Source organism: Camelina sativa, chromosome 15, assembly GCF_000633955.1.
Source record: "Camelina sativa cultivar DH55 chromosome 15, Cs, whole genome shotgun sequence".
In the NCBI taxonomy this organism is placed as follows: Eukaryota; Viridiplantae; Streptophyta; class Magnoliopsida; order Brassicales; family Brassicaceae; genus Camelina; species Camelina sativa.
This window is the reverse complement of record NC_025699.1, coordinates 20,022,579-20,035,956: the sequence shown is the minus strand read 5'-3', so window position 1 is coordinate 20,035,956 and position 13,378 is coordinate 20,022,579. Positions and strand designations below refer to the sequence as shown.

General features: G+C 37.1%; 1 protein-coding gene across 1 annotated transcript in view; it reads left to right on the top strand.

Moving 5' to 3' along the window:
- The window catches only part of LOC104748630, a 10,066-nt gene continuing 6,743 nt past the window's right edge, over positions 10,056-13,378 (top strand). Inside the window, exons 1-10 of the mRNA XM_010470238.2 lie at positions 10,056-10,165; positions 10,261-10,551; positions 10,843-10,902; positions 10,994-11,086; positions 11,336-11,555; positions 12,041-12,147; positions 12,275-12,337; positions 12,714-12,814; positions 12,965-13,059; positions 13,174-13,190. Of these exons, the coding sequence (XP_010468540.1) occupies positions 10,160-10,165; positions 10,261-10,551; positions 10,843-10,902; positions 10,994-11,086; positions 11,336-11,555; positions 12,041-12,147; positions 12,275-12,337; positions 12,714-12,814; positions 12,965-13,059; positions 13,174-13,190 (1,053 nt within the window). The 5' untranslated portion in view covers positions 10,056-10,159. The remainder of the gene's footprint in view (positions 10,166-10,260; positions 10,552-10,842; positions 10,903-10,993; positions 11,087-11,335; positions 11,556-12,040; positions 12,148-12,274; positions 12,338-12,713; positions 12,815-12,964; positions 13,060-13,173; positions 13,191-13,378) is intronic.

Sequence of the window (13,378 nt, the reverse complement as noted above, 5' to 3'; positions counted from 1 at the left end):
CCACTAGAAAGATCAAATAAGAAACCTCTCCTAAGACTTGAAAACCAAAAGAGAAAAGGGTGAAAGAGAAAAGAAGAAGTTAAAGGGTAGCACTAGGATCATTTGGGTTTAGATTGATAGGATAAACACTTTGGGTACCTTTGGGTAGACAAGGTTTTGTTCTTGTATGTGTCTAAGTGTTCTTACCTTTAGCATTCTTCTAAAGCTCAATCCATTTTATGAGAGAACTTTGATATTGACAAGCCCCACTCTAAAAAGAGACCATCATTGTCTCAAAACCTTTATCTCCAAGCCAAATGAGTTTTAAGAATTGCATAGAATTTATTCATATTCTTGATTAATGAATGTTAAAGGAAATGGTTGATTTGAATGCATGTGGATATCCTAGGCTCAAATCAGTAAAGGCTGTGATATGCTTGTCTAAAGTCTTTAAGTACAGCTCATTCAACTTGCATCATAGTACTAGTAACTAGGACATTGATTCTAGATGGTCTATTTGCAAGCTTTAGGTCTAGATTGTCAATACTTGGACATTGATTCTAGATGGTCTAGATTGTCAATAAACTCCTTACTCATCTAATCTCTTAGGCAAAGTGAGTAAATCTCTAGCATTAGCTAATTCAGGCATTTCTTCGAACACCTCTCGGGCAGAAATGCCTTGAAATTAATCTCAACCTCTCGGTCTGAAAATAGCACTAAGAACACTAATCCAGAAGGGAATTTTCATAACAACAATCAAGCTAAAATATCCTAACTGATTAAAAATACATACTAGCCTATCTCATCCCTAGAAACTTTGATTCACTACTCAGATCTCATGGCAAAGAACATAAACCCAGAAATAAATAAAAATTGCATAATCATAACGATGAAAAAGAGATAAACGTTTTATTAGAAAGAAGCAATAGCAAAATGTAAACAGAATTCAAGTTGAAAGAATAACAAAAACTAGAGAATTTGTTCAAAGAAAAGTGTAAAAACAGATGTCGCCTCTTGTCTGTCGAAAATAGGGTTAAGAGGTGGTATTTGAATGTCTCGTCATGAACTCGACCAGGTGCTATGTGGAAATTATCGGATGGGATGGTTGGGTGCCTCCTTTTTCCTTCTTGATGCGTCTGTGTAAACCCTATAAATGTAACCAGTTCCTTCCTTGTGATCGCTGCAACTTATTAACCCTTCTTTTTGCTCTTTTTAGGCTCTAAAGTACATGTTTTAATCTTTGTAAGACGTTTTTATGGATTTTGTATGAAATAAAAAATATATGTTTGACCAAATTTAATATATATAATATATAATATATATAAGTCATAGATAATTACTGTAATATTATTTAGCTACAGTTGATAATTTATTATAGTTATCTTCGTTGTGTAAGGTTAAGATACATTGTCTGATGGGTATGGAAGCTTTCCATTGTTTAAGTTAAGAAAAGGGCATGTTGTAAACCAAATCCAAATAAAATTCTGTTTAGCAACATTGGTCAACGTTTGAGCTATCTTTTGCTCTCTAGGATTCTATATACAAATATAGACATATAACCGAATTATTAGAAACTGGTTTCAGAGCTGTACAAAATCCATGGTTAGATAAAGGTGTTGCTTAGCAACATTGGTCAAATAAAAATAAAAGCATGATCATTAATTAATTTAATCGAACAGCTAGTTTTTGGTATTTTGGGTTTGGTGTCGACCGACACCAAGGGTGTGTCGATTGACACCACTATTTATGGGTTCGTTGGGTTTGTTTCAATTCGCGATTTTGGTTTGGTTGGTTTGGTTTAGTTATCTAAACCCAGTATTTAAGTGGAGAAGCGACAAATTAAGAGTTTGATGGTGTGTTTGGTCGCCGTTGAGTGAGAAAAGAGAGTAAAAGGAGAGAAAGTTCTGTGAGTGTTCTTGAGAGATTTTGGCTTGTTCTTGGAGGTTTTGGGGAGATCTGTTGTTGTGGAAGGAAGTGTGGTTGCTGGGAACGAAGGAGAAGCTTCTTGTGGTGTTGTTTCCGCCGTTTCTCAATCAAATCTTCCTGCAGAAGAGGTGAGTGCATGACCATGGCTGATCTAAACCTGAGATCTCTTATGTTTTGCTTGTTTGGTGTTGTTTTGGTGTTTTTCTTGTTGGTTGTGATTGCTTTAGGGTCTCCAATGGTTCCTGTGACTTTTGGGTAAGTTCTGGATGGATTGGAGATGGATTGGAAAGGAGATTCGATGATCGGCTTCGAGCAGAACGCGTCTGCGGAGGGGGTGTCGATCGACACCAGGTTGATGTCGGTCGACACCATGTTTGGGCCAGTGTCGATCGACACCACTCTGGTGTCGGTCGACACCAACTTGTCTGTTTCGTGTTTTCCTGGTTTGTTGTGTTTTGTTTGTGGTTTGTTAAGCATTGGAATCTCAGTTGCTTGTGTGTATAGCCTAGTAGATGGGAGGATTGTGATGTTCATATATTTTACCATATTTTCCCTTAGTTTATTCACATCTTTTGCATCTTTTGCTAGCCATTTTCACCATTATTTCATAGCTTTACGACTAATCATGCATTAGAGTTTAGTTGCATTGCATTTGCATTTTTTCATGCATAATCAGGTGATTTTGGAGCTTAAGGAGCATGGAAGCAATGCTGAGGAGAAGTGAAGCAATCATGAAAGGAAAGCAAGAGAGTTAAGGCTGAAGAACCAAGGTCCAGAGTCCAACTCGACCGCACACTTGACCAGACACTCGACTGTGTGCTGAGGAGGACTCGACCGAGTGGAGGATGCACGAGAGAAGCCAGCTCGACCTGCCACTCGACCGAGCACGGGTCGAGTTGACCGAGCCGTTGACTGTTTTGTCTTTTAGTATTTTTAGGGCTTCCACTCCCTCTCCTATATAAAGCCTTGTACCTGCAGCCACCAAAAGAGTCCAGCTTTTTAGATATTCTCTAAACCTAGTTTTTACCCTTTTGGGAATTATTCTTTTTGCACTTTTATTTTTCTTAGATCTTGTACTTGTTTTTAAGGAGAAAAGACTAAATTCTTCAATATTGTTGGTTCCATAACTTTCTTAATATTGAGAATTCGAGTTTGATTCTTTCTCCAATATTATAGATCTTTGTTTCATCTTTCTAATGATGCAAGTTTCGTATTTTTCTGGGTTTTTGACTTTGTTCATCATGTGTTCTTGTGAGTAGTTCTCTAGGATCTTGAGGATGGGTTAGGCTGGATTGATCTTGTGGTTTGTTTGATTTGGTCAAGCTTGATTGTTGTAGATCTCTTCTAGGCTAGATGTTCTTAATGCTGATCCTATATCTGAGAAGGTAGGGTTTGATTTCAAGCATCTTAGCATCACACCAATGTTTAAGAAGCATAGATAAGGCTAGATCTAGAGCTTACCATTAGGCTTGCTAAGAGATTAGAGGTCTTGTTTGGTTTGAGATGTATTGCTTAATGCCTGCTTGTGTAGATTCTTTACTTTGTGAGAACAAGTCTAGAAATGCATAGGTTTGATTGTTTCTTGCCATGAGAGTGGATGAAACTTGTCTTAGATTTATATGTCTAGAGATTAGCTCAAAGTTTGCTTGAGATTTGTTGACCAAGTTAGATAACCACAATGATTAGTTCAGCCCATGAATCCCTCCTCAGGATCTTCTTTGTTTATTGATTTTTAAGTCTTAATCATGTTGCTTGCTTGTTGTTTGATTCGTTTCGGCATTGCTCTGTTTTTATTGTGTTGCACTATTTTTGCGTTTAGTCCAGCTCGACCCTGCACTCGATCTACACTCGATCGAGTGCTTGCTCGAGTTCTTCCCCAAAACTTTGGTTTATGATTTGTAGTTGTCCTGTCTTATCTCTAGTCTCATTCTATTTGCATTTCTGTTGCATTTACTTATTGTCCTGTTCATTATTGTCTTGCATTAGTTCAGTATTGTAGTTTCTATTTCTGTTCTAGCTTCATTTTAGTCATAATCATTCTGTTCCATTTACATTTAGCATCTAGTTCTTGTAGTTTTACTTTCTGCACTTTGCATTTCCATCATAGGATTGTTAGTGACAAACATCCTTTACAATTTGGCTTGACTTAGTCTCATATGCATGTCTTAATTGTTCACAAACACTCAGATAGGATTGACACCTCTTATACTGCAACTGCATAAGGGGAATTGAAACACCTTACCATCCATTCATTCATATCTCACCATTGCATTCATCATCATCATCATTCACCCACACATACAAAATCTTGTTTCAGATTGCCTCACTAAGTATTTGTGATAATACTTACGCATCTCATTTGTTGTTTGTGGTGTGCAGGTATGTGACGTGGAATCATGGCGATGAGGAGGAGGATGATCTAGGGTCTTGTATGAGTGTTATTAGATTTATTGGATATGTTGTTGGAACCTTGGTTAGTGTTATGTTAGGTTGCTGGATAGAATGGTTAGAAATGTTATTGTATTGGTTTTGTATTATTGATATGTTTCCGCTGTGCATGTTATTGGATGTTGGTTGTTATTGGTTTAATTAAGTGGTATGAGATGCTTGATTATATATTGTATTTAATTATAAAAAAAAAAGGTCGGATTGTTTCATTTTGGTATCAGAGCCCTTACGGTTCTAGGATGGTTAAGTGAATGGATTAGAGCGGTTTAAGAATTTAATTGGTGGAATTACTTTTCCTGTTGATTGATGCATGATGTTGTGTGAAGAAATTGAATATGCATAGTTAGTCAATTTTTTTGTGGTATGGAGTCCTAGTATCATCCTCTTCGAGCCTTCAATGAGATTCCACGGTAAGATGTGTACTTTATGTGCGGTTTTGAATTGTGTGCTTAGCCTTCTGTTCTGGGTAGTGCAGATGGCTAGAGAGGGTGCTAAAAGGAAAGTTTCTAAAATGAGAAGTTTTATGAATAGTTAAAGCTTGCCTATTAATGGTAAGAGTTGAGGTAGATCTAGTCGGGAGATACTCGATGACATCAGACTTTTTTGCTCAAGATTGTGTGAGCCCAACTCATGTGATACCGATAGCTCGATGGACTTTGTGGCCAGAGAGTGGAAGTTGTATGTTTGCTTCGGATGACGATCCGAGAGCGCGCTTTAGGGTGACGACCCAAGAGCGGGATTTTGAGACTCCCTGGATACCGTAGCTGTGAGCCGTGGCTCGGTAGTGAGCCGGTATGTCTCGAGGGTTGCGACCCGAGAGCGGGGGGAGTGGGCGTGTGAGACTCCCTGGATACCGTAGCTGTAGGCTATGGCCTGGCAGTGAGCCGGTATGACTCGAAGGTTGCGACCTGAGAGCGGGGGGAGTGTGAGTGACTTCCTGGATGCCGTAGCTTAAGGTGGTTAGCCTGATAGCGAGCCAGCATGATTCGTTGGTTGCAACCGCGGACGGGGGAAGCACTGAGTTGTGAGCAAATAATGTCTAGGATGTGAGTATATTGACTAGAGGAGACCTCGTGGTTCAGTCAGAGGTGTGCGGGCTGTTGCGAGAGCTGCGCGGGAAACCTTGGCTGACGGTGTTTAGTCCGGTCGGAGGCTGTGCGGGCCATGTTGATGGTGGCACGGAGGTCCTTGATAGATGGACGGTGCTGCGGGATTCGAGGACGAATCCTTATTGGTGGGGGAGAATTGTAACATCCGCGAACCGATTTTTGGTATTTTGGGTTTGGTGTCGACCGACACCAAGGGTGTGTCGATCGACACCACTATTTATGGGTTCGTTGGGTTTGTTTTAATTCGCGATTTTGGTTTGGTTGTTTTGGTTTAGTTATCTAAACCGAGTATTTAAGTGGAGAAGCGACAAATTAAGGGTTTGATGGTGTGTTTGGTCGCCGTTGAGTGAGAAAAGAGAGAAAAAGGAGAGAAAGTTTTGTGAGTGTTCTTGAGAGATTTTGGCTTGTACTTGGAGGTTTTGGGGAGATCTGTTGTTGTGGAAGGGAGTGTGGTTGCTGGGAACGAAGGAGAAGCTTCTTGTGGTGTTGTTTCCGCCGTTTCTCAATCAAATCTTCCTGCAGAAGAGGTGAGTGCATGACCATGGCTGATCTAAGCCTGAGATCTCTTATGTTTTGCTTGTTTGGTGTTGTTATGGTGTTTTTCTCGTTGGTTGTGATTGCTTTAGGGTCTCTAATGGTTCTTGTGACTTTTGGGTGAGTTCTGGATGGATTGGAAAGGAGATTCGACGATTGGCTTCAAGCAGAAAGCGTCTGCGGAGGGGGTGCCGATCGGCACCAACTTGTCTGTTTCGTGTTTTCCTGGTTTGTTGTGTTTTGTTTGTGGTTTGTTAAGCATTGGAATCTCAGTTGCTTGTGTGTATTGCCTAGTAGATGGTAGGATTGCCTCAGTAAGTATTTGGTATAATACTTACGCATCTTAATTGTTGTTTGTGGTGTGCATGTATGTGACATGGAATCATGGCGATGAGGAGGAGGATGATCTAGGGTCTCGTTTGGGTGTTATTAGATTTATTGGATATGTTGGTTGAACCTTGGTTAGTGTTATGTTAGGTTGCTGGATAGAATGGTTAGAAATGTTATTGTATTGGTTTTGTATTATTGATATGTTTCCGCTGTGCATGTTATTGGATGTTGGTTGTTATTGGTTTAATTAAGTGGTATGGCATGCTTAATTATATATTGTATTTAATTATATATATAAAAAAGGTCGGGTTGTTTCAAGTTGTCTAACAGTTAGCGTCTTAGAGATAGAATTGTTGTAGAAAAAGTTTAACTTAAATATCAATAGAACAAAGAAAATGAATATTAATTGTGTGAATGTGTTGTATTGCCCACTATGAATTTGTCGCCGTCGTTTCATCTTTGAACTAAAAAATCAAAAATTCTTTATATAAATATTTTTAATTAAAAACTTTTGCAATTATACAGACTTCACACAGAACTCCAACACGTTGACTTCAAAAAAAGTCTAAGTTAATGACCTAATAGCCTAAGAAAACCAAAAACTTGATTTCTCCATATGTATAATATATAATCATGTCAAAAACATATAGAAGCAAGTACATAACATATATCAAAAAATATAACAAGAAAATCTTAAAAATTATTCACCAATTTGCAATAAATTGGTTTACAAATTTTGCCGACTTCATGTTGATGTCAAACGAGTAGACATCAACAAGCCTCTACGCAGAGACTTTAACTCGAAGTCTATTTTGTGTGGTCTATTTTTGCAATTACAATTTAATAAAGGAGACACCAGATGAAGTCTACTAGGATAGTTGACTTCTTTTGTTGTCTTCCTTTGTTAATTTTTTGGTCAGTTTTGCAATTAAAAACATAGAACATAGTAGACTTCTTAGGAAGTTTCAACAAGTTAACTTCGATTACATTCAACTCTGGTTATTTTTGCTATTGACCAAACCATTGACTTGGTAGTAGACTTCTAGCTGACAAGTAGACTTCATCTATCCGTCAACTAGAAAAAGTAAACTTCGTTGTGGTTAATTTGCAATTGACCAAGTTTGACTTTCACCAAGTAGACTACGTACGAAGTCTCCAGGAATGTTGACTTCGTTTGCAGTCTGCCGTGGTCATTTTTGGGGTTGACCAACATTTTAATTTTTTAACTAGTAGACTTCTTTTGCAGTCAACTAATTAATTTTATATCAGTAATATTACGGTCAATGTTTTTATATGTTGGTCAAATCCAAAAATAGCCACTATAGAAGTCTACTCTTTTATTATCGGAAGAAGACTTCGTCCGGCAGTCATAACTATAAAGTCAAGAATTTGGTCAATTGCAAAAATACACCTTAGTAGACTGCAAACGAAGTATCCGACAGAAAGATTATAATGCAGTCTGAACCATATTTTTTTGTTTTCAAATGAAATTAAGGAGACTGAAATTTCAGTCTACGGGCTCGAAACTCGATAAATTTTTAATTGCAAAATTGACAACATAGTAGACTTTACATGATATTGTGACAGTTAGACTAACAAATGAAGTCTAATTTCGCAAAAAAAAATCAAGGAAAATCATGAAATCTACCGGAAATAACCTTATCGGTGGTTGTTTCGCAATGTCAAGCACCGAGGACGTCGTCTTTAGTCACCACAGAAGAAACCCATCACCAATTTAATCACTATCCAAGAATCATGACATATAACAAGATGAATGCGTTTGCAAATTTTCTTGGATTAAAATGGAGAGTAGATGGAAGAAAATGAAGTGCTCCTAGCATTGAGTGTTATTTAAGCTTACAAATTCAGGTTGTTGAAGCTTTAAGAGCTTCAAATTTGGTTGTTCATGGTTGTTGGAAAATTGATGGCGGTGGCACAACCGTAAATAAAAGAAGAAAATGAGGATATGAATGTAATAAACATTTTCGTAAGAAATTCAAATAAATCAGAAATAATGACATTTTTGTGAATACAATGAATGGACAAGGATTTAATAGGGAGAAAGTGGCAAATGTTGGAGAGAGAAAAAGAGGGGTCTAACATTGCAGTTGAATCAAGTTAGAGGTCCACTTTTGCAAGCACCCCTAATAATAATCTGAATTAGAAGCTATTGAATTTACACTATATATATATTTTTTTTTAAAAAACAAAATTTGATTTACAAGATTTGTATTGAAGAAGTAATAGATATTTGTAGTCATATTTTAGTTATTATTATGTCATGATATTTTCTAGAGATTAACTTTGTAGATTAGTATAACTAAAAAGGTAAATTGCCAAAAGTACTTAAAAATTGTTAATATAAATTTTTCTTAGGTTAACAAAGTAAAACACCAGTTTTTCGAATAAAAAATAATTCAAAACAAAATGGAAAAATGTCATTTAAACCATGAACTTTTCAAATTATGGTCAGTTAAACCATGAACTTTGTTGTAGGCCATTTAAAACATCAACTTTCATTGACTAGTTCTTTTAAACATTAAGTTTTGTTGACTAAGCCAAAAAAGACATGACGTTAAATCCGATAACTAAGCTAACAGACGGTACTTTGCCGTTAACACTCTCCGTTAGTGACAAAACGATATCGTTTTGATAAAAATTTTAGTTCGAGAAAAATGCCATTTAAACCATGAACTTTTAAAATGAGGCCATTTAAACCATAAACTTTCAAATTTAAGTCATTTAAACCATGAACTTTGTTTCAGGCTATTTAAAATATCAACTTTCAATGAATGAGACTTTTTAGAGATTAAGTTTCGTTGACTAAGCTAAACTCGACATGACATTAGTTATGCTAATAAAACAAGTGATATATGGTGCTTTTAGCATATTTTGTCTTTAGTGTAGTACTCAGTTTTGGTTGTTTTGTCGTGTTTTTTTTGTGTGTGTTTTTGTTTGTGTGTTGAGTTTTTTTCTAGCTATTAGGATGTCACACTGGAGTTTAAAAGATTGATCACTTTCTTTTAGTTTCATAGAATTAATTACTTTCTTTAAGATTCTAGGTTTTCGATGCGTTATTTTACTGCATCTTTGTTGTGCTTTTGCTTGTGACCCCTTATAATGTTTTTTGTGCTTGTGATCTTGATCCTTGAATTCACCTTTGTGATCGACTGAAGTAAGACATGTTAGCAAACTTAATAGTTTGACTTGATGTCTAAAAATTCTCAGTCAATGAAAGTTGATGTTTTAAATAGTCTACAACAAAGTTCATGGTTTAAATGACCTATATTTGAAATTTATGGTTTAAATGGTCTTAATTTATAAGATCATGGTTTAAATGACATTTTTCTCGAACTAAAATTTTCATCAAAATTACACCGTTTTGTCACTAACAGATAGTGTTAACGGCAGAATAACGTCAGTTAGTTGCTCGGTTATCGAATTTAACGTCATGTCTTTTTTGGCTTGGTCAACAAAACTTAATGTTTAAAAGAGCTAGTAAAATTAATGTTTTAAATGGCCTATAATAAAATTTATGATTTAAATGACCACAATTTGAAACTTGATGGTTTAAATGATATTTTTCCCAAAAAATTGATAGAGTGTTCCCATATTTTGGGTTTTGAATTTCTCCCCGTCGTACCGAACCGTGGCTAAATTGCCTAATTCGAAGACAAATAAAGGATCATGCGCATCTCACGTGCTTCGTGACAATTCAACAAAACTTTTTAAGAATTGATTTTATTTTCTTCAATTCTAAAGTTGCGTTGCCTTGTTGAATCGCCCGTCACTAAAATCTTCTCCGAGAGCCCTCCTCCGATCTGCCACTAGTTATGGCGGTAAACATCGCCGGATCTCCACCGTATTTCTTCTACGCTTCATAGGCCAAGATACGAATGCAAGTTTACCTTTATTCCATTTTCATGTTTTACAGGAATCGTCTGGTAAAACGCTAATGGATCTGATCTCGGCAGATCCAACCCCGGTTCCTGCACAATCTACTTCTTCATCCGCCTCTTCCACGGCGTCTCAGCCATCTCCTGCTTCCGCATCGGCGGCTTCACATCTGCACCATCCAATGTCGACGAAGACGACGCTGGGTGAGAAGAAATCGAAGAGAGCCACTTTGATGCAGATCCAGAACGACACTATATCTGTTGCCAAAGCTGCACTGAATCCTGTTAAGGCTAATATCATGCCACAGAGGCAGAGACAGAAAAAGAAGGTTCGATCTATAAATTGAATTTTGGGTGCCAATTGTTGTGGACTATTGTTTGGCACATTTCTCTTGTGTGTTTGAGCTCCCTTAGTTGTTATGCAAAGTGAACCCTGGACTATTGGAGCTAACATAACTCTTGGAAGGCTTACTTGTAGATTTGAACTGTTAATAGGAGGAATACAATATACTTCTGTGTCGTTGTTCGATGTTAGCAGAATAGTAGAGGAACAAAATCTACTTATTTCTTGTTCTTCGGTGTAGTTAACTTGATTTTTAATGTTCGAAATGACTTCACAGCCAGTTTCCTATTCGCAACTTGCAAGGAGCATTCACGAATTAGCTGCCACCTTGGATCAGGTTAAGTTTGTGTTCTTACTGTCTTTAAACCGCTGTTGGTCAAAGTAGTATCTGAATGTTTCTTCTTTTCTCTTCTTTCACGAGTGAGCAGAAAAGTTCTCAGAAACAACTAGTGAATCACGTGTTCCCTAAGCTTGCTGTGTACAACTCCGTTGATCCTTCTCTGGCCCCATCTCTTCTTATGGTATGTGGCACTCTTTGCTAGTTTGACAACCAGTTATTCTCAGATCAATACTGTATTTTTTCTCGTATTATTTGTTTTAACTCTAACATGGTGCATCTACATATTATTCTTTCGATTAGAGTTGTTTTTTCTTCCTTTACCCATTGATGTTACACGAATCTTAAAAAAAATGTGCATTTTGAATACTATCTGTCAAAAGAGAGGCACCAGGTTTTTAGCATTCTTTTTTTTCTCTTGTTGTTGATACAGCTTAATCAGCAATGTGAAGACAGGAATGTGCTACGCTATGTCTATTATTACTTAGCTAGAATTTTGTCTGATACGGGCATGACTCCAGGGGGTGGTATCCCCACTCCAAACTGGGATGCTCTAGCAGATATTGATGCTGGTGGAGGAGTCACAAGAGCTGATGTTGTTCCTCGGATAGTGAATCAACTTACAACCGAAGCTACAAATTCTGAATTCGAATGTGAGTTTCCATCGCATTTGGTCATCATGGTTTCAGATTCAGCCTTTAGTGTTTTCTTTTACATATATATATATATATATCTTCAGCTTTAGAGGATGAGTGCCATGTCAGTATCTCATTGTGAAATTTTGCTTTTACTGGAGTCTTGAGGATTGTCGAAATCTGATTTATCTTTATAATTGTATTGCTTTTTAATGTTTCTTAGGAAATATCCCAGTAACCTTGTAATTTCTCTAAAATGGACCCAAATACTGAGAGCAGTGATGCAAAAATGTAGTTTTGTAAGATGTGGTTTTAGTTTTGGTGTGGAATAATTTGGGGGTTATGGAAGTGAGAACCAACATCTAAGACAGAAAATAACAATTAACAGTTCGGCATCATGTGGAGAGAACTTGATTTCCTACTTTGTTAGCGTTCTCTTGCAACTTTCCAACTGTCATTGGAATGGTGATGAATTTCTAACCTTATCATGTGTTCTTCTTCAGTTCATGCTCGACGACTGCAAGCTTTAAAAGCTCTGACATATTCACCGTCAGGCAATTCTGAGCTTTTGTCAAAATTGTATGAGATTGTATTTGGCATCCTTGATAAGGTTTGTCTGATGCTCTCAACAAGATGCTTTGTTTATTTTCCATAAGCCCTGGCGTAGTTCATTTTCTGCGCTCAGTGTGATTTAACCTTAGTTTCAGCTTTAAAGCATATGTTTCATGTCCTTTCAGGTTGGTGATGTTCCGCATAAACGAAAGAAAGGGGTCTTTGGGACAAAAGGGGGTGATAAAGATGTATGTTTCTCAACTCTTAGGTTCCTCCAGTAAAAGACAAGGCTTCCATAGAAGTACTGTTCCCTGCATTTAATAGTTTTCTTTTCTGTTATTTGCCATGCTGTGGGGTATAGATTTCTCAAAATTCTTGTCGATGGCTACTATGCACTTGGCAGTATACCATAGTTACTCTTTAATGATTTGACTTTGCACATCTGGGAGACTCTGGCTATTAGCAACAGCTTTTTAAGCTCTGAGTTAAACGTTGAATTGATAAAACCATTCTTGAAAACATTACAATTCTGTTCTTGTATCAAATTATCCGTAAGCCAAATGATCAACTTGTTAACACTTAAACTTTGTTATTAACTTAAGCGTTCTGTCTCCTTTTTGTTAGTCGATTATGCGGAGTAACTTGCAATACGCCGCTATGAGTGCACTGAGAAGACTCCCGATTGATCCAGGAAATCCACTTTTTCTGCATCGTGCAGCCCAGGGGTAAGACTTTTTTTTGGGTTCTTTCTACTTTCTGAAGTGATGATATTGGAGTTAATTATAGATGGTTCTCAAAAGAGCAATTTTTTAGTCTATTCATAATTTTGCTGTATGTTGAACACTTTTTCTGCCATTCTCATTGTTATGTTGCAGTGTTTCCTTTGCTGATCCTGTTGCGGTGAGGCATTCGCTGGAGATTCTATCTGAGTTAGCCACAAGAGACCCCTATACAGTAGCAATGACATTAGGTGAATAATTTGTTCTGTTCCCCCTAAAATTGTTTGTCCATTCTATTTACGCGTAGACACAAAATTATTTGTCATTGAAAACTTGATCTGTGTCTCTTGATCTTTTTGTTGCAGAAAAGCTTGCGTCTCCAGTAGGTATACTTTCTAGGCCTTTTATCTCTTAAAGTTAATTTGTCTGTTGGTTACGTCATGTTTACTTGTTCTAATTATAAAGAAGTCTCTGCAACATGAGTCTTAGTTGCATTGTACAAATTGGTCCACTTATGAGACGTACCCTTGATACCAGTCACAAGCAAACTATCATTTATGTGACCATTAC